The sequence below is a fragment of the Trematomus bernacchii genome, unplaced genomic scaffold, assembly GCF_902827165.1.
Source record: "Trematomus bernacchii unplaced genomic scaffold, fTreBer1.1, whole genome shotgun sequence".
NCBI lineage: Eukaryota > Metazoa > Chordata > Actinopteri > Perciformes > Nototheniidae > Trematomus > Trematomus bernacchii.
This window is the reverse complement of record NW_022987645.1, coordinates 651,723-673,632: the sequence shown is the minus strand read 5'-3', so window position 1 is coordinate 673,632 and position 21,910 is coordinate 651,723. Positions and strand designations below refer to the sequence as shown.

Below are 21,910 nucleotides of genomic sequence, written 5' to 3'. Positions count from 1 at the left end.
ACACAGAGTGGAAGTGGTGATTTAGTAAACATGAGTGTTGTGCTGCTCTCGTTGGTGAAGCAGCGACTCACTGCGGCTGCTGAAGACATCTTTGTTCTGTTTGAAAGAACGATAGCAGAGTACGAGGAGGAACTGTCTCGTTCAAAACAGGAGAACGAGAGACACCGGAAACTACTGGACCCTGTTTTACAGCCTCAGCTTCAGATCCACAGAGCAGGTATGTTCCCTCTTTTTCACTCTCTCTCTATTAACTCTCTCTTTATTAGACTGTTCCCTCTTTACTAACTCTTTAGACTCTCTATTATCACGTTAGACTCTTTATTAAATCTCTCTTTTTTCTTCTTCTTCTTCTTCTTCTTCTTCTTCTTCTTCTTCTTCTTCGGTTGGCAACTAACACATGGGTGCATTACCGCCACCTACTGGACTGGAGGGTTGAGCAGTAGATTGGCAGGAAAAATTAAATAAATAAATGCAAATTAAATCAAAATAAATCAAACAAAAAAATTAAATTAATCCTAAATTCTTTCTCTAATTCCAGTTGTTTTAAAGATTTTTTTCAGCAGTTTAAAGACTTCCTCTGATGTCCCTATAGCAGATTCCCCACGGTAAGGCTGAGTTTTCCGTTAGCTAACTTAGTAGCTAGCACTCTCCTCTCATGTTCGTACTTGTGGCAGTCTATTAAAGGTCCCATGTCATGGCCATTTCCACTGATCATAATTACATTGTTGAGGTATACTAAAATAGATTTATACTGTGCAATTTTCCAAACTCACATTGGTTTCGCATACAGCATCTCTGTCAAGCATGTGTATTCAGCAGTATTCACTTTCTCCACTAAACGACTCGTTGGAGCTCTTGCCCCCCCCTCCCTGTGAGCCTAGTGTGCTCCGATTGGTCAGCTCGGCCACTCTGTTCTGATTAGTCAACCACCAGAGAGGCTCCGCCCGCTTTTTTCGGGGAACATCAGTGTTCCAGGCGTCGGTACAGCTGATATTTTATACTAACTAACCGAACTGAACCTACAACTGTTGTTATAGAAGAGTGTGACGGCCCCAGGGCCTTTGTGCAGGTGTGTTGCAGGGCTTACGGTGGGGTGGAGCTGAAGAGGGTAATCAGCGCGATCACGGACACTTCCGTAGCCGGTGCTATTAATCCCAGAAGGACGAACTGAGCGACCCTCTCCCCTCGACCACCTATCTCTGCATTTACCACAATAAATGTGCCGTGGTTTTGTAAACTCGTGTATGTCTCCTTGCCTTTCCGTTGTGGCCTACGAGCCAACATAACAAAGAGTAAGTTATTTTTACCTGTAATAAACTACTACTGTTTGATGAGAAATCAAATCATGGTTTGCTAATATATGAATTCAGGGAAGAAAGGATAGGCCTACTAAGTATTTCCATTAAACTTTATTTTTAGAAATGTACAAAATGAACATAAATATACATATATACACGGTATATCATCCATTCCTCCTCCTCGCATCTTGCCTGCGCACAGTCGGTGCGGTGCGGTGCCTTTTAGCACGTCCCGTCCCCGTCATGGATTGTCCGCCAGGATCTGGCTGGACGAAATCAAATGCAAATCACAAAATATTAGAGAAACTTAGTTGTTTTAGATTCGTTAGTAGTAGTTGTGTAATGAACAGCTTGCCTGCTAATATGCTAACCTAGCTTTGTTTACCTTGGTAGCTAACACGATATGAACGTTAGCTTGGAGGAAAGGCAACTATAATGCAGTGTAATAAAACTACTATGAACAAAAGCTAGTGGTTCATATTAGGCTAGCAATAACGTGTTTATAATTGCAATCGTATACGGGTATTCTGCTACCATACAATGTAACTTGCATGAATACATTGTTTTGCGCTAGCATACAGCTAGCCTCGTTAGCTATACATGTACTGTCACAATGTACGGTAAACCGGAGTATACTGTATGAGTATTCCGTGTGTGTGACTGCAGACATTCTCCTGCCATGACAAACATGTAAGGCCATCTGCTGACATTGTAGTTGATATATTTAAACGCTAGCAACGTAGCATCACAAAAATGTTTTTCCGATTAAATCTAGCTCTAGCTCCGTGTGTTAGATCGCTACGCCAGCTATAATGTAATTACGTTTCGCGACTGACCGCACGGCAGTATACTGTCAATAGGTATTTTGTGTGTGAATGCAGACATTCTCCTGCTATGAGATACATGTATGCAAGGCCATCTGCTGATATTAGAGTTGATATATGGAAACTCTAGCAACTTAGTTAGCACAGTTAGCACTGTGTCAATGGCTTAGCAGTCCAACACAGTTTACACATTTAAACAGTCTTGTTTGATAAATACACAAATAACAATGCAAACTTACAGGTTGTATACCCAGATCTTCCCCTGCTCCAAACGGTCCAAACAAGCTGTGCATATCCGGCCTCAAACTGGGCAATGTTTTGGAAGCTTTCGTCTGTGAAATGCCGGTTCTTCGAACCTCTGGAGGAGGAACACGCCGCTGCTGGTGTGGCCATAGCTCTTCGGGATTGGTCCATTTCGTTCCGGGTACCGCATGACATCAGGCGGTACCCGGAAGAATCAAATGGGCAGTGACGTATCTCCAACGAGGCGTTTTGGGGAGGTATTTTCTGTGTTAGAGTTTTACTCGCTACAGGGTGTACTTTGAGGGTTTTGACTCTGCACACCGTTTACATGCATAAAAACCTTCATAACACACAAGGGGACGGGTAATAACCGGAAAAGCATGACATGGGAGCTTTAAGACATGTTTGACGGTTTCCGGTTTATTGCAATCTGTTCAGAGTCCAGTGGGGTGCATGCCAATTCTGTGAGTGTCTGGTTTAGTCCTGTGTGTCCTTAACCGTGAAATGACCTTTTCTTCCCGTGGGCTCCTGCTTCGTCTTCTAGCCCTACATGTTTCTGGATGCTGTAGAGATGCCTTCCTGTATCGCTGACATCCCAGTTTTCCGTATATGAACATTAATAATGGTTTTAACCTCTGTTTTACCTAATGGTATTTGTATGTCTGTTGACTGTCTTTTTAACGAAAGTTTAGCTAATTTGTCTACTTCCTCATTCCCTTCTACCCCAAAATGAGCAGGAACTCAAAGGAAGGACATTTCAAGTCCCCTACATTTTAACCCAGCATACCGACCTCCCAGATTTCAAGCTCCACAGAGCTGCTAGGCTGTCAGATGCTACAAGAACTCTGGGTTGGTTGTTCTCTTCAACCCATTTCAGTGCTAGCCATATTCCCACTAATTCTGCAGTGAATACTGAGAGATGATCTGAGAGTCTTTTTGTTACTGCTACTTCACATTGAGGGATAAAGAATGCCTGTACGCCCGGTCTCTGGGTCTTTTGAGCCACCCGTGAAGATAATCACTTTATTTTTGTGTTGGTCAATAGGTTTTTGTGCAACCTGGTGTTTGTTTTGGTTTATTTTTTAGTTTAAGCTGCAGACTTGTGTCGATTGCTGGCATATTAAATCTCCACGGAGGTATAGGCGATGATGGAACAGTGGGACTGACTTCTGACCCGCACAGAGATGCATTTAAAGCGCTAGAGCATTTCCTATCCACCCAAAGCTGTTAGTTGTGGAATTATTATGTTCCCAACACTCCAGTAGGATTGCCTTTTGCGGGGTGAGCATGACTATGCCCTCTAATGTTAACCCAATATTTAAACAAAAGCTTGATCCTCCGAATCCGCAGTGGAATTTCACCCACCTCAACCTGTAATGCAGATACAGGTGAAGTTTTAAATGCTCCACTACATATTCTGAGCCTGTACCACATCACGTTTAAGGTTGCTTTCTGCAGCAGACATATAAGCAATGCATCTATAATCCAGGGCTGCTCTCATTAGAGCCCAACATATATTTAGTAATGAGGTTCTGCTTGCTCCCCAATCTCGCCCAGAAAGACATCTTAGTCAATTATTAATCTTTTTGCACTTGTCTCTGGTTTTGTCAATATGTTTGCACCAGGTACGTTTTTCATCAAATAGGATTCCAAGAAACCTAACCACCCTAACCTGTTCTAGGACTTGTCCATATAGTTTAATAAATACAACTTTATGTTTTTTAGGAAAGCATATGACTTTGGTTTTTTCAATTGATAGTTTAAAACCCCAATTGTTTGCCCATTCTTCCACCTTACCTACTAGGGCTGCTCGATTATGGCAAAAATCATAATCACGATTATTTTGGTCAATAATTGATATCACGATTATTAAATACGATTATTCATTGGCTTTGAAAACATCCATTTATTGAACTTTAAAACAAATAATAATTTGAACAGTATATTTTTAACTGTTGATTACCCTGAACGTATAATTCAACTGAAAAACCAATACAAAAATAAATTAAATAAATAATACATTTAAATAAATAATATCCAAATAATAAATACCAATAAACAAGATCAACAAATATTTTGGAGCGCACTTCCACAAGCTACTAAACATATATATAAATATGATAAATACAAATTAATTAGACTAAAATTAATTAGATCAAATATGTTGTAGTGCACTGTCACAACCTAGCAAAGCTAAATAATCGTTTTTTTCGATTATGTTGTTTTGTAATTGTGGCAGGCCAAAATCGTAAATGTGATTAAAATACGATTAATTGCACAGCCCTAGTACCTACTGCAGCTTGCATTTTCCTTTTTAAGAAATGGGGCGAAGCCTGCGAGCTAGTTCAGGCAGCCAACTCGAGCACTTATGCTGCATTCATACATAACGCCCCTTGCCACTCTACAACCAACCAAACATGCCTTAATATGCCGCTCTATTTAACCTGCCAGATATCTCTCTATGCATTGCTGGCTGCTGCTATTGCTGCAGTGACTTCTACGTCGCTGCTGCTTGCCTGCTGGTGCTGTCCTTGCAAATGTCTATTGCTATCTCCGACTCTGGAACCGAATCATCATACGCAAGAAGCCGTTAGAAATGCCTCATTCCCGAAACACAGGCTAGCTCAGAGCATGGTTCAGACACCGCTGGAACGAGCCACAGCTCCCGCACGACACACATCACTCCGAACGAGTGACCGGGTGTCCCTTCCGTCCTCATTCTGGAGTAGCTTTTAATATCCTTTGGGCCAGAGGAAGTCCCGAGTTCTACGCCAGCACCGGTAACAACCCCTCTCTTCACAAGTGTCAGCTAAGAGTCGCACTGTCTCCCTGTCAGCGGGTAATTAAACACCAAAGTACCTGCCATCCTGTCCTCCCTTCTCGAAGTTAAATCAGCGCTTGAAGCCTTTAATTCCACGATATATTCCCTTGAACAAACTCGAATGCCTCTGCCTGCAATGTAAACAAATGTTTCTACTTCCGCGTTCAACCACGTTGTGCCGCTTCCCGCTGACGTCACACCCCCGAGGATTCTGGGAATTGGAGTCCCAGATCCAGCCACGGGTTCTAGCTTCCTGCTCCCTGCAGCAGCAATTCCTCAGGAATCGCATCTTAGCAGGTATATAATACAATTCTGCATAAACTATGTTTTATTATGGAAATATTTGGCCTGCAGTAAGTCATATTTGAGGCAATTATACAGGCAAGTTGTACGTTTATAAGTATTTATACTACTATAAATCAATTAAATAAAAAATGGAAATAAATCAAATACATTTCCGTTACGTGAATATGAAGGGAAGCTCGATACATTTTTGACCATCATTTTAGACTTCGATCTCTCCTACAGTGGCTCTTCTATGAACACCATGAATCCTTCTCTGCCAAGCGGCCATGTACATTTAATCACCTACCAAAGAAAGATTTTTCCCCACAGGAATTAAGCTCTACCTGCAATATTCTGCCCCCTCGCTGGGTGTGCCTCAGGAGGCTTCATGCTGCAAATCGTTTCCAAAGCTCTTTCTAAATCACAGATGTTTGTCAATGACCTTATCACAGGCTTGAATCAAGGTTTCTCAGCAGGTTATGCTGGCTCCCAAAGGGACCCATGTCTGTTAAAACATGCACTCAAGACTGAAGTTTGCACTGAAGGAGCCAGGAGTATTACACGTGCTGCTATTTAAACGTTTAAAAACATGACAGGCCCCTAGCCTAGTGCTAGGAGGAAATATCTAGCAACGTTTCTTTATTGATCCGTTAGTTCCTCACGATTCTTCTGTCAAGAGTATTAATAACTACTAAAGAGTTATGCCCGTTTCTATGCTCTATGACATGGCAGGGAAAGCAGACATCACAGATGCCTTCTGTGGCATATCTATTTTAAGGTTTTACACTCAAAATGGGCATTTGGTTGCCGTAGTAGCCCACGTTTCTTTGACACCTCGTCAGAAGCATTATGCTGGATTCTCTACAACACCTGCAAGCACCCCTTGGTGTCCATCTTTTAACCATTTCCTAGTAGTTGACTTTCCCAGTTAAAACCTTTTCAACAGCTAGGCCTGCCTCTTTCAGAACAGGAACTGGAAGCCCTTCCACACGTCTAGAATTATCGGTATCATTCTTGATAGTGTGCTGATGCAAGCTTCACTGCCACCAGACAAGCTGTCCCGCATCAGAACAGCCATACTTACAATTCATGTTATTTATTTAGCGCCTTTCCAAGTGTTCAAAGTGCTATACTACATATTAGACTTGTAATACATTCAATACTGATTACTGCCTTCAATCATGGTCTCCACTGGTAGTCTCTCTAAAAGAGAGGTTTTATATTTATAAGGACACTAGCTCTAGCTCTAGCCTTCTGTCCAAACCTTAAGGCACCATAGTCTTAGGTGGCGTTCACACCTGCCTTGTTTAGTACTGTTGAATCGTTCCCTGGAGCGTTAACCCCTTGATGCGGTTCGTTGGATTGGTGTGTAAGCAGTCCGATACCTCTGCTCCGCCTAAAGAGGTGGTCTCGGGTCGCTCGCTAGTAGACTCTGGAGCGGTTCATTGCTGGTGTGACGCAGTCCGCATCAAAACATGGGAAACAAACTATTTGCGTGTCATCGCCTTGTTTTGCCATGTGTGCAACATCCAGAAACCTATAGGGTCATGCATTCATTCTGGTGACTGCTTACCTCACTGGTCCCCTGTGTACAGAGAAAAGGCAGTGGTACAATCACATCAGAGCAAACCTCCTCACTGCATAACGTCTCTCATTATATGTGTTATAATGTTTTTAATGCACGTTGCCGGCTGCAGAGTCTGTTGATACACTCTCCAGATTAACAGCAGCATGAAAATAACCTGCAATGCTCCATGATGCAGGCTCCAGTAGAAATGGCTGGAATCTGCATTTTATCCGCTTAATGTCCCGCCATTTGTTGAAAAAGCATCTCCGTACAATGACTTTAGTTTACAGTTCATAGTCCGTTTGAGGTTGCCTGGGTGAACGCAAACCCAACCTTCTGCAAATGAACGATGTAATACACTTGCGTCTGGTGTAAAGACGCAGACTCTTCAGCGTGAATGCAACCTTAGAGATGGTTATTGCTCAGATCTTTGGTTCTTAGCCCCTCTATATGCGACGAGTGGAATGTTATGTTCATTCTTTTATAATGACCTTGCGGTGTCTTCAGATCCTCTCTAGTTACTTACAGATGCTGCGCCTTCTGCTGGTTTGGGGGATTTCACAATGAGTGGTTTGCCCCACCAGCTTGCCATGCCCTTCGTTCAACCAAATGACTCTGGATCTACACGTCAAGCCCCTCAAGGATTTCCCATATTCTGCCTCCAACCAAGAGCATGCTTCAAAGCATACAATTCAGCTTGGTACTTGTATCTTCTTCTGTCCCAACCTCCTGTGTACTTATGCAATAGATATAACAGTTGTTCATGCATTAATTGTATTTTCATTCGAATCCTGCAATCTTCAAGTGCTAAGTATAAGCCACGCTAGAGTTCATTCATTTGCTCCTCAAGGGCATTAAGAAGGCACGTCCTCAACGCAATGATAAAGACTGCCTCTTAACATGTATACGTTCAGGCAAAGGGGTTTCACTATACATTGATAATGTCAGATGCAGTTGTTACAGCTTTCTGTGGGTTTCTCAGGTGGTGAATATACACAGACCTCTCACCTTTTAATCCTCAGCATAATCTTACCCTTACTGAATTAACTTTGGAGATCAAATATACACACTGTTTTTGAAACATTCAATGTCTGACAGTTCTGTTTGGGGAGTCAAGGAACCGCGAATAATCATTGCTAAAGCTAACACTGTTTGCTTTGTCCTTTATCTTTCATGCTGAACTTCTCGCATCATTGCCCTCTGACACATGGGTCGGCACTTATGTTTATTCAATGGCTGCAAACCCAACAACGAGGGTTCTCCTCCAAGCTGCGCGATCTCTGCCTAAGCTGCGATCTGCCCAAAGATGTATATCTGTAGAATTCTGCTATTGCATATCAGGTGGTTGCTGGGTTTGACTATATTTATTCTATTATAGTATATCCCCCTCATAGCTGCATGCTTGGGGGGGAAAGCTCATTGTCGCTGCCTCAAGACCTAGACACAGCAGTCTTGATAGGTAGTATATTCCCCTCAAACGCAGTTTTGGGGTATAGTATCTAATCTCCACGCAGTTTTGGGGGTTAGTTATTTAATCATCACTCATCGTGCTATGTATATCTGGAGTGATGAGGCCCGAGCCTAGACGCCAAATTCAACTATATGCTGCTTCTAATAACCATGTTAAAGAAACACGTGAGTTGTCTGACTGATATGGGGCGAAGCCTGCGAGCTAGTTCAGGCAGTTAACTCGAGCACTTATGCTGCATTCATACATAACGCCCCTTCCCATTCTACAACCAACCAAACAGAGTCTCCCTAATATGCCGCTCTATTTAACCTGCCAGATCTCTCTCCATGCATTGCTGGCTGCTGCTATTGCTGCAGCTACTTCCACGTCGCTGCTGCTTGCCTGCCCCACCACCACCCCAGCTTCCACCTGTAGGCTCTGGGGGTTAGTTATTTAATCATCACTCATCGTGCTATGTATATCTGTGGAGTGATGAGGCCCGAGCCTAGACGCCAAACTCAACTATATGCTGCTTCTAATAAACATGTTAAAGAAACGTGAGTTGTCTGACTGAACTCTATATTACGACCCCTTACCCAAAGAACCCCGTCATCAGCGTATAGTGACATCCCTACATTTTGCTGAACCTGTTTAAAGATATCATTAATCATAATGTTGAAAAGTAACGGACTACAAACACTGCCCTGCAGAGTTCTGTTCCCACTTTAACTTCTATTGTCCTCCCAAAGAGAACATCTGACACCCATTTATACATTTTACCATACACCCATAAACCATTTAGTCTTATAAGTAATCCCTCCTTCCATAGCATGTCATACGCTTTCACTACATCAAAAAATACTGCTATGACCATTTCTTTGTTGGTTTGAGCTTTCCTGATTTCTGACTCTAGACATAAGATGGAGTCCATAGTGCCTCGCTCTTTCCTCTTTCGCTCTGATAAGAAGAAAAAAGGTTTCTGCTTTAAAAAAAAAAAGAAAGTCTCTCTGTTACCATGCGTTCCATGGTTTTGCCTAATTGTGAGGTTAATGTGAGTGTGTGTGTGCGCACACACTCACACACATACACACACACACACACACTCTCTCTCTCTCTCTCTCTCTCACACACAGACACACACACACACGCACACACACACACACACTCTCTCTCTCACACACAGACACACACACACTCTCTCTCTCTCACACACACACTCTCTCTCTCTCTCTCATACACACACTCTCCCTCTCTCTCTCTCTACCACAGACACACACACACACACACACACACTGAACAGCTCTCTCTCTCTCTGCAGTTGGTAAATCGTCATAAGTCGTCACCATGGTAACCTTTGATCTCTGGGTTTACACACACAGCTGTTTGTAAACATTCATTCACTACTACTTACATTTAATATCTTTATTTAACTCCTTCAGCCTAATTTCAGCTGCAGGAACCATTCAAATATCAAACTATTCAGCTATTTCAGGACATTGAGGCTATACGTGTTGTTTATACCTTTTTCAAACCTTTTCTTTTAAATATTAAGCTTCTTCACTATTTGTCTTACTCTTCCAGTTTAACATTTCACTTTCAAGTTTTCAACAAAGTCATTGCAATGCATTTGAGCTGTAACAATTTGGTTCAAATCATTTCACTTTTCTGCATTTCTCCGCTAAGTTCAGAAACACACTGACTTTGTTTTTGTAGCTACAAGCAGCTACCATTCAGCTAATAACATATTCAGCTTTTTCTGCATTTTCAGCTAAATTCAGCCACAAATGTTCACAGTTTACAGCATTCACACGCATTTTCTGCAGGAAATGCATTTTCTAGTTTCAACCATACTTTCGCACTCCATAACTTCAGCTTACTTTCAGCTACAGAAACCATTCATGAAACTATTCAGCCTTTTCAGGAATCGATGGGAAGCCTTAAACTTTAAAAAAAATATTTTATACTTTTTGAAATATTCAGCTTTTTAAACTCTTTTTTTAACATGGAAGTCAATGGGACGACTCTTCAAATCCTCTTTAACTACACCTTACGCCAAATGCTTGTCCTTCCACATACTTTCAGCTAGACACTTCATTCCTACTTTAAAATGATCACAAGACCTTCAGCTATTCCAAAATGATTTTTATTTTTGATATCTTTTACACTTTTTGAGATATTTAACTTAGTTTGGAGCTTGGTAGAGAGGCCTTTTTCAGATTTTAACATTAGTGTGGATGGAGCAGCTCGTTAAGTCTAGAGTGCTTTGATCTCAAAACAGAGTGCAGCAGTGCTTCAAATTCTCCCCAAAAAATATTTAAATTAAAACAGAGGAGCGACATTTCGCCGACAACTGCGCCGAGCACTTGACTTTATGCAGGTAGCCAGACAGTGGGACATTGTACGAAAAGTCAGCACACTCAGCACGGATAGTGCGCGCAACATGATTGCAGCGTCCAGGCAGCTCCCATTTGAGCATATATGCCTTGAGCTGCACATAGCTCCAACGATCCATCACAGTGTCTCCACATTCACACACACACACACACACACACACACACACACACACATCCACACACGCACACACACTTTGTATTGTATTATTGTATGAGAGAGGTTCCAGGTTGAATTGAGGAGAATATTTGTAATGTTCAGAGGTTGTTGTGTTTAATATTCATGAGAATATTCGTCATTGTTCAAATGATAATAAACAAACATATAAAGCATATTTGTCCACTCATATGTTGATAAGAGTATTAAAAACTTGAAAAATATCCCTCTAAGGTACATTTAGAACAGATAAAAAATGTGCGATTAATCGCGATTAACTATTTTAATCGACTGACAGCCCTAATTTTTAATCATTGGCAATTTTAATATTCATGTGTGCTGTGATTCCCGACCGCTCGTCAAAGATTTTAGGAATCTCATTGACTCTTTTAATCTTAAACAGTCGGTTAACGGCCCGACACATGAGAAGGGACACAAACTGGACCTTGTGTTGTCTCATGGTTTAGATGTTTGTATCAGGGAAATTTGTGACACAGGTATTTCGGACCATTTGCCTGTGTTATTTACTATGTTTGTTTTTTCAATTGTGCTTTGTATCATGTTTTATTATTGTACTCCCATTGTGTTATTTTATATTGTATGTATTGCCTGTACAGCACTTTGGTCAACTGAGGTTTTTTTAAATGTGCTATATAAATAAATAAAGATTGAGATTTGTTATAATAGTTTTAAAATAGTTTTTTTTAAATAGCTGTCATAACTATTTGTATTTTGTTTTGCTGCGATTCTTCTTTCTGTGTCTTTTTATGCTCCACATATACCAAAGCAAATTCCTCGTATGTGTAAACCTACTTGGTAAATAAAACCGATTCTGATGAATATGTGTTTCCTGTTTCCTGCAGACGTCCAGCAGCTGGTGGTGGTTAAAGAAGAGGTTCCCCCTGAGCAGCAGGAGTGGAGCTCCAGTCTGGACCAGGAGGACCCAGAGCCCCCCCCACACATTAAAGAGGAACAGGAGGAACTCTGGAGCAGTCAGGAGGGAGAGCAGCTTCAAGGGCTGGAGGAGGCTGATATCACCAAGTCCACATTCACTCCTGTCCCTGTGAAGAGTGAAGATGATGAAGAGAAACCTCAGTCCTCTCAGCTTCATCAAAGACAAACTGAACACCTGGAAACAGAAGCTGATGGAGAGGACTGTGGAGGACCAGAACCAGCCAGGAACTCAGATCCAGAGAGACACTTACTACCAGAGACTGAGGACAAACCTGGAGACTCTTCTGAAGACACTGAAGACAGTGCTGATTGGAAGGAGACCAGAGAACCAGCTTCAAACTCTCAGAGAAATAAACAAGACTCTGTCAGTGATTCAAGACGTAGTGCAGGAGAGAAACCATTCAGCTGCTCAGTTTGTGAGAAATCTTTTACACAGAGTGGAACTTTAAATAGACACATGAGAATCCACACAGGAGAGAAACCGTTCAGCTGCTCAGTCTGTAAGAAATCTTTTAAACGGAGAGGAGATTTAAAGGGCCACATGAGAATCCACACTGGAGAGAAACCATTCAGTTGCAGTGTTTGTGACAAAAGATTCACCTGGAGTCAAAAGGTCAAAATCCATAAGTGTGTTGGTCGTCAGTCCTCACAGCTTCATCAAACTCAGACTGAGGACAACTCTTCTGAACCTGACACTGAAGACAGGGTTGATTGGAAGGAGAGCAGAGAACCAGGTTCAAACTCTCAGAAAAATAAACAAGACCATGTCAGTGATTCAAGACGTAGTGCAGGAGAGAAACCATTCAGCTGCTCCGTCTGTAAGAAATCCTTTCGAAAGAGAGGATATTTAAACAAACATATGAAAATCCACACAGGAGAGAAACCATTCAGCTGCTCAGTCTGTGAGAAAACTTTTGCAGGGAGAGGAAATTTAAATCGGCACATAGCAATCCACACAGGAGAGAAACCATTCAGCTGCTTAGTCTGTAAGAAGTCTTTTACTCAGAGTGGACATTTAAAGAAACACATGTACATCCATACAGGAGAGAAACCATTCAGCTGCTCAGTCTGTGATAAATATTTTACACAAAGTGACATTTTAAAGGCCCACATGAAAATCCATACAGGAGAGGAACCATTCAGCTGCTCAGTCTGTAAGAAAGCTTTTGCATTGAAAGGATATTTACATCGACACATGAGAATACACACAGGAGAGAAACCAGTCAAATGCTCAGTCTGTAAGAAAGCTTTTGCATTGAAAGGATATTTACATCGACACATGAGAATACACACAGGAGAGAAACCAGTCAAATGCTCAGTCTGTAAGAAAGCTTTTGCACTGAAAGGATCTTTACATCGACACATGAGAATACACACAGGAGAGAAACCATTCAGATGCTCAGTCTGTATGAAATCTTTTACACAAAATGGAAGTTTGAAGTGCCACATGAGAATCCATACGGGAGAGGAACCGTTTAGCTTCTCAGTCTGTAAGAACTATTTTGTAGGGTACGGAAATGTAAAGAAACACATGAGAATCCACACAGGAGACAAACCATTCAGCTGCAGTGTTTGCGACAAAAGATTCACCTGGAGTCATCAGGTCAAAAGCCATAAGTGTTTTGGTCGTCAGTCCTCACAGCTTCATCAAACTGAGGAGAACAGAGAGGCAGAGCCTCCAGCCAGCAGCTCAGCTGAACACGTGGAAACAGAAGCTGATGGAGAGGACTGTGGAGGACCAGAACCAGCCAGGAACTCAGATCCAGAGAGACATTTACAACCAGAGACTGAGGACAACCCTGGAGACTCTTCTGAACCTGAAAATTAAGACAGTGATTATTAGGTTTAAACTCTTTGGTCCAACCTGTTAAACCCCATCCCCCCGGCATCATCTGCAGGAAACAGCATCTGAGGGCTTCTTAATATTTAATAAACTATGAATTTTTCATATCCATGTAACGGGAAGAAACTCAGCTAACTGATCTTTTTTATTTTTTTTGCAAAAAAAAACACAAAGCTAACGCTGAGCCTCTGAATTAGCCACGAGCGATGCTAACGGCGTTTGCACAGAAAACACGATATAACACCCTTATTACTTATCGTAGCTGCACATCCAACCCATCGATTAGCATCGTGAGAACACACAGAATCAATAGGTATCTATATCATCACTCCATGATAAGAACTCGCGACATAATAAACAAAAACAGACATCATGTCACGCGGCGCTAGGTAGCAAAAACGGTAATATGTCTTACCTTCGTTGTTGTCTGATCAAAAGTTGTCTTCAACGGCATTAAAATGATAAAAACGCTGCTGAAGGTTAATCCAATGTGTCTGTGTCCCTTTGAAATGATTTCTGATAATCCATTGGCAATAAACCTACTTTTCCGTTTTCAGATTTCAGAGCGTGAGATAGGTTTACGGCAAACTGCATGCGCGAAGCCCCCACTTTTTTTTGGTAACGTTGGTGTGTATGTGGAAATTCCCCTTCGATTCTATTGGCTCTAACGGTTAAAAAGAGATGTCAATCATCAAAATCGACCAATGGGTTCCAGAGAAACGGCAAAAACGCCCATTTACACCCAAATCACCCCAGAGGTGGAGTTTCTTTTTGCTAAACCTCTCTAAAAAGGTCAAATGTCACTTGTTTTGCATCAATCTTGATACAGGGTACTTATTATATGTTGTACTTTGGATTCCTAAAGCTTTTAGTCTACCATCCCATCATTCAACGGTAGTTTTCACTATAAGTAAAAAATCATTTTTGGACGGACACTATAATTTACAGTTTTTTACTATGTTCAATCTGAATTTTCTTTAAAATAAAAAACATCTATATTGATTCTGACTTTTCTACATCCAACTCACAGGTTTATCATTACTTTGAGAAAAAAGATTATTGATTTTCCCCTTTTAGAAGGGAAGATATGGTCATTTGTTCTGGGAATGTCATTTTCGAGCCTGAGACCTGAAAAACAGGCTTGGGGTCTAACAGGTTAAATTAAAATGTAAGTCCTTTCACCTCCGTTGAATCAGGGTGGAAGCAGAAATAAAATACTTTTTCATATCGAACGCTGAATTGTAATTTGTATTCTTGCTTTTTATACCTGTCTTAATCTATATTAGCCTTTTTAAGTTTCATTCTTTTTGCTCTTTATCATTGAAGGTTTATTTAGATAAACGGCTATGCGCCCTTATGCAATAGTAGAGGACCCAGGCTTTTATTGATTGTGATTGAAACACTTTCTTATTATTTATTTTGTAATATTTTCAAGACATTCTTTTTAGTTTTACAGCTTGATGAAACCTTTTTGTTTGACATTAGCCATTATAGATAATACGGCCATCTGATTGTGTGTGGTGCTGTTTGTGGTTTGTTTTTAACTGTGTAATAAAGTTAATTATTCAAAATGTTAAAGTTCCTTATTTTTAAACTGAAACTTGCACTACTGTTCAAAATAAATAAAAAACAAACCTGGAATTATGCATTTGGGACTTTTTCTTGCTTTTTCTTGTTGTACCGAACCCGTACCGAACCGTGACCCCCAAACCGAGGTACGTACCGAACCGTGAATTCTGTGAACAGTTACACCCCTACACCTTGTTCAAGCTTTAAAACCAGAATGTCCTTCATACGTCAAACTAGCCAAAGATGTAAGTGCTAGTTACATGCAGGAATAAGAAGTTTTGTCACCATGTTTTTATTTAACAAAATAATGTTGTTTAATCCACGTTGGCATAATACAACTACAAAAACCATCGGTTTGTTTTTTCATCAGGAACTGCAGCCTGGCTCAAAACAAACGATTTTCATCCTCACGATCATTTAATGTATCATATGTTCGCCGAATTGGCATGAAAGCACTAATAAATGTGGTTTAATCCACGTGAGTTTACAACTACAAAACATCACATCGACGGGAGGAAATGCAGGACTACCAATTTTTAATCATAATTTAATCATCTTCACGATCATTTATGTTTATGTTCGCCGAATTGACATGAAAGCAAGAACAAATATGAATATAGTGTAGTCAACTTCACTTTTCATGTTTCTCTGTTGTCCACGTTCATAAAGCATAAAACAACACCAGCAGAGCGCGGTGCAGAGATGAACACACACCGCACACACTCTCTCTATAGTAAAGAGAGAACAGAACTCTCGTGTTTTTATACGGCTGTTTTACGTGTGGGCACTAAACAAAAAATAAAGAATATAGAAACCATAGAGATATAAAGAATACAACAACCAGACTGTAAAGGTTTATCTTGTTTAAAATCAGAGATACGTTCAGACCCTCAAAAAACTGAAACGTTGACTTTGATCAAATGTGTTAGTGTCAGAGTTCACTGTATACGGTTAGTTAAAAGCAATTCTATTAAGTTACAAATATATATATTAGGTTCAACTCAAAATCATTGCTTTCAACTAATCTAAGACAGTCATTTTTTGACTTAATACATTTATTTTTATTTTTTATTTAGCCTTTATTTAGCCTTTATTTATACAGGTGTACAATCTCATTGAGACACAAGGTCTCATTTGCAAGAGAGACCTGTCAGTGGTAACACTACCACACAAAGTTACAGACAGACAGGACACTAAACACTAAAATACAACACCGTAAAAAAAGTAGTCATTGAAATCCATATACAGTATTCAGATATAGCAGGTGCAAACACCCACAGATGATTTCTCCAGCTTTTTTAAAATTAGTTTAAAATCCGTGATGGGTATCAAACTGGTCAGCTTAAGTTCCTGCTGAAGTGTGTTCCAGGTCGAGGGGGCAGAGTATGATATGGGACGAACAGAGTGATGATCGATCGTAGGCTATAGCTGTACTGTTTGTGTGATATGTAAGTGGATATGTAGAGGGGCAGCAACATTTATTTTTATTATAAATTTATTTAAAGTCAATGTTTCAGTTTTTTCAGAGCAGATCCTCTCTCAGAAAGCAGCATGGCCAAAACTCTTCATTTTGTCGCTTTGGATCACTTGCTGTCTTCGGATAGATTTATTGAAAAAGATAATGAAATTTAATCAGATTACATTTTCAGACGCTCATATATAGCTCCATCATTAGCACCATTTATAACGAATAAAACACAGATTTGAGCAAACGTGATAAATGTGAAGCCAAGTGTAGTCAGATATTTAGGCAAACAACAGAAATGAGGATGTCAAAAGTCGAAAAATTAAATAAAACTAGTCATAATGTATAATATTTGTTTTGTTCTGCAACCTTTTTGACCAAAAGAGCCATTTGCCCCTTTTCCACCAATTGTTTTTATCTGGAGCCGCAAAACATATTTCATAGCTTGATAGCTTATACAGTTGTATATGTTGTTATATCATAGACAAAAACTACGTTTTTTTTGCATTTATTATTTATTACATTAGAAAACTGTTGACCTCTAATAAGAAACAAAGAACTCTTATAAGGAGAATACAAATAAATACACAGGCCCACTTTAAATATTATATTTCTCTTTTTATACATATATTTTATTATTATTTTATTTATATTTTATTTCATTAATCAAATTTAAAATGTATTTTCAGTGTTTATGTATTGATCACATATATTTGTTTTTCTGTCTTCACACACATGCTCTCCAGTACAGGTTAGCTCTGAGTGTTAGCGATGCTAATGTAAACATGCACCGACCATATTACGTCCAAAACAGTCAGGCATTGTTTCTGATAGCAACGTTTCTGATAGTGCCATGGGTCCACATTTCAGATATTACGTCATATCGGACGCAAATCTGGATCAGCTCCGTTGTTCCCCCGTTTTGAGAGATTTGGGTACGGAGGAAAAGAGAGAGGGTTTTATTTTCTGACGCTGCGTGAGTTCCCCGACACACGTTCTTGGCTGGCTCTGGTTCTCTGTCAGTGATGGTTACTTTTGTGTCATTAGAGCACAATGGACTTGTTTCTGTGCTTATTATTTGTTTTAATGCACATTCAGACTTGACTTAGAGCAATGATGTTTTATCACACTGAGAGCAGGTATCACGTTATACACACTTACTGGGACTAACTCAAAGAGTTTAAACCTAACAATAATCACTGTCTTCAGCTTTGAAGCCAATTGGTTCTCAACAGGGTTCATCTCATGAGGCTTCATTTGAACACAAACCCCCTGTTGGTCAAAGAGTGTAAAACAGGCAGATATGAAATCTCAACAGTGTGATCTTTCTCATACCGAGTTCCCAATGAGTAAAGCCTTAGAATAACTCTAAACAATGAACATGAAATAATATTTTCATGTTATCGATATCGTATATATTCCAGTTTAATGATTGTAAATGAGAAGCCTAAGGATAAGATAAGATTCAACTTATTGTCGGACCAGTGTGTGGGAAGATGGCGCCTGTGTCGGCTCGCCGCTCCCTCAGCTCTCTGCCTTTAGCTATCCTGTTTTTGTTTTATGTTTGTCAGAATGTCTCTGCTCTGCTCGTCTACGATCGCCAAGCTCTCCTCCACCTCAGACCCTCACTGGAGTGTATATTGCTGCCCAAACCTACATCTGGCAACCATAAATCGTCCCCCCCCCCCCCTCTACTGTTGGATATACCCACCTACCTGTGCCGGTTGCCCTGCATCCTGCCTCGCCGAAAGCGCTTTAGACGATGGGGAAAGCGTGGTGGTGCACTGGTCCATCTTAAGGCATACCTGACGGCTTCTTCTGGGACTTATCCACGCCTCGGATGTCATGGCCCTCCCGCTGCACGCCATGTGAGGGATCGATGGATTCGCCCTGTTTTTCCGGAGCTGCGACCTCTGCTGGGCCCGCTGACAGCTCCTCCTGCCCGACTGACTGCTCCCGGCCCGCGCGGCGTTCAACACGCTCATCTTCGTCAGCTGAGACGCACTACACCTTCGGCAAGCCCGGAGCGAAAACTTTGCATGGCTTTGCTAAATGTTAGGTCAATACCAAAGCACCGACAGCACCTTTTTTTATCTAAAGGCCTAGAGCGAGTAGTCTACGCTCAGCTGCAGTCTTTCTTAACCACGCATGGAATCCATGAAAAGTTTCAGTCTGGCTTCAAACCCATGTACAGTACTGAAACAGCCCTTTTAAGAGTTTTTAATGATCTGCTCCTGGCCGCCGACTCAGGTAGCCCAGCTGTCCTGGTGCTGTGAGACCTGACAGCTGCCTTTGACACTGTGGACCATAGCATCCTGCTGTCACGGCTTGAACAGTCCGCTGGCATCACAGGCTCTGCCCTTGCATGGTTCAGGTCCTACCTGACAGACCGTAGCTTCTCGGTACAGCTAGGTGCCTTCTCCTCTGCTAAAGCCCCTCTTACCTGTGGGGTTCCCCAAGGCTCGATTCTGGGCCCCATCCTCTTTCTACTGTACATACTGCCCCTAGGTTCAATTCTCACAAAACATAATATTCCCTTCCACTGCTACGCCGACGATGTACAGATATATCTGCCTCTCAAAGCAAATGTCAAACACTCACTACAGCAGCTGATGGACTGCTTAGCAGAGATAAAATCCTGGCTGAGCAAAAACTTTCTCAACCTCAACGAGAGCAAGACCGAGGTCATCTTTTTTGGACCCCAACCTCCAGCCTCTCCGGTTGATATTCTGGGCTCTCTCAAAAAAAACATCCTCCCCTCGGTCATGAACCTTGGAGTGACCTTCACTAGCACTTTTAAATTCGACAAGCAGGTCAGCACCGTAGTCAAATCCTGCTTTTTTTAAATAACACTATTGGCCAAAACCAAGTCGTATTTATCTTTTAAAGACTTAGAAAGGGTTATTAACGCCTTTGTAACCTCAAGACTGGACCAGGCCTCAATTAAACGCCTTCAGCTAGTCCAAAACGCAGCTGCACATTTGCTGACTGGCCACAAAAAGCGTGACCACATCACCCCTATTCTGGCCTCGCTACACTGGCTTCCAGTTCGGTTCAGAATAGATTTTAAACTCATTTTATTTGTTTTTAAAGCACTAAATGGGCTGGCTCCGGCCTATATAACTGAACTCCTCCAGCGCTACACCTCAGCCAGAGCTTTAAGGTCGGCTGACCAGCTGCTGCTGGTAGTGCCCAAGACCAGGCTCAAAACCCGAGGGCACCGAGCCTTCGCAGCAGCTGGCCCTAGGCTCTGGAACACTCTGCCCCTCCATGTGAGGTCGGCCCAGACCCTAGGGGTTTTTAAATCTACACTAAAAACACACTTCTTCTCTCTGGCCTTCTAGTCAGAGCGGAGCACGACTCCTGACTTTTCCTTGTGTTTTTTTATTTATTTTTTATATCTGTTGTAATTTATTGTCTTTGATTGTGATTGTAGTAATGTGTTTTTATTACATGTACAGCACTTTGGCTCGACCAAAAATCGCTTTTAAATGTGCTTTATAAATAAAACTTGATTTGATTTGATTTGATTTGATATTGTCATTACATAGTACAGGTACTATGTAACGAAACGGTTTCTCTGCATTTAACCCATCCTAGTGTTAGGAGCAGTGGGCTGCCATTATGTACGGCGCCCGGGGAGCAGTGTATGGAACGGTGCCTTGCTCAGGGACACCTCGGTAGCACTTGGTCTTTCCGGGACTTGAACTGGTGACCTTCCAGTTGCCAAGCCAAGTCCCTATGGACTTCGCCACCACCACCAAGGAGGATGGTAAACAAACAAAGAGGGATTTGTATTCCTAAATGTTACTCGTAAACTTAACCATGTTAAAGACTCAGAAAGGCTAAACAACAAAATATAAATTGATTAACTTAATAAATGTATATTTCCAGCAGTACATTTCACAAATAGCTCCAAATGTCATTTGTTTCTCTCCCCCTCTATTCCTGGAGTGTCATACATTATTTCTAAACAACAGAGCACGTGTTATCTCAAAGATTTACAATACTTATTTTACATTGGAAAAAGGTTACTTTTCATAAAGTTTACACCTTGTTCAAGCTTTAAAAGCAGAATGTCCTTCACACATCAAACTAGCCAAAGATGTAAGTGCTAGTTACATCCAGGAATAAGACGGTTTTAATGTGTTAATGTTACAAAAACATGGCCGACAGATGCTTCTTGACTCGGCGTGTCAGGCATTAGTCTCTTCTTACCCATACTCCTCTCTGTTTCTCACTTTCAATAACCCTGAACAATTTGTATTGATGATCATCACATTCAACCTTATTTCATTTCAAAAGAAACTGCAACTATTGAGCACATATTGTTTATCCTGTCTTTTATTTGTTAACAATATGATTTGTTGATTACAGTGTACTCTAACTTATTCTGAATATCTTATTGTGTGTCTACCATAGCAACTCTGTAGGTAAGTATATTGTTGATGTTTATATGCATATCGGTTTTTTTAATAATAGTTTGAACTTTAGTGCAATGCCTTGTTTATTACTTGTTTCTGAAGCTGCAACTAAATATATAAGTAAATCTAATCTCATCTAAATAAACCTTCAATAATAAAGAGCAGAAAGAATTAAACTTAAAAAGGCTAATATAGATTAAGACGGGTATAAAAAATAATAATACGAGTTACAATTCAGCGTTCGATTTGATTTCTGCTTCAACCCTGATTCAAAGGAGGTGAAAGGACTTCCATTTCAATTGTCCTCAGTCTCTATCCAATCAGCACTGTCTTCAGTGTCAGGTTCAGAAGAGTCTCCAGGGTTGTCCTCAGTCTCTGGTTGTAAATGTCTCTCTGGATCTGAGTTCCTGGCTGGTTCTGGTCCTCCACAGTCCTCTCCATCAGCTTCTGTTTCCAGGTGTTCAGTTTGTCTTTGATGAAGCTGAGAGGACTGAGGTTTCTCTTCATCTTCACTCTTCACAGGGACAGAAGTGAATGTGGACTTGGTGATATCAGCCTCCTCCAGCCCTTGAAGCTGCTCTCCCTCCTGACTGATCCAGAGTTCCTCCTGTTCCTCTTTA

The 21,910-nt window shown here is 41.0% G+C and overlaps 2 protein-coding genes across 2 annotated transcripts in view; one reads left to right on the top strand and one right to left on the bottom strand.

Moving 5' to 3' along the window:
* Positions 1-21: 21 nt before the first annotated feature.
* Positions 22-13,896, top strand: LOC117485355 (oocyte zinc finger protein XlCOF6-like). Its single transcript, XM_034133867.1, has 2 exons — positions 22-217; positions 11,899-13,896. The coding sequence occupies exons 1-2, from the start codon at positions 31-33 to the stop codon at positions 13,815-13,817; spliced, it is 2,106 nt and encodes a 701-aa protein (XP_033989758.1). The 5' UTR covers positions 22-30; the 3' UTR covers positions 13,818-13,896.
* A 6,892-nt stretch (positions 13,897-20,788) lies between these two features.
* LOC117485346 (zinc finger protein 271-like) overlaps positions 20,789-21,910 on the bottom strand; it is a 60,136-nt gene continuing 59,014 nt past the window's right edge. The window contains exon 6 of the mRNA XM_034133858.1: positions 20,789-20,835. Within this exon, the coding sequence (XP_033989749.1) occupies positions 20,789-20,835 (47 nt within the window). The remainder of the gene's footprint in view (positions 20,836-21,910) is intronic.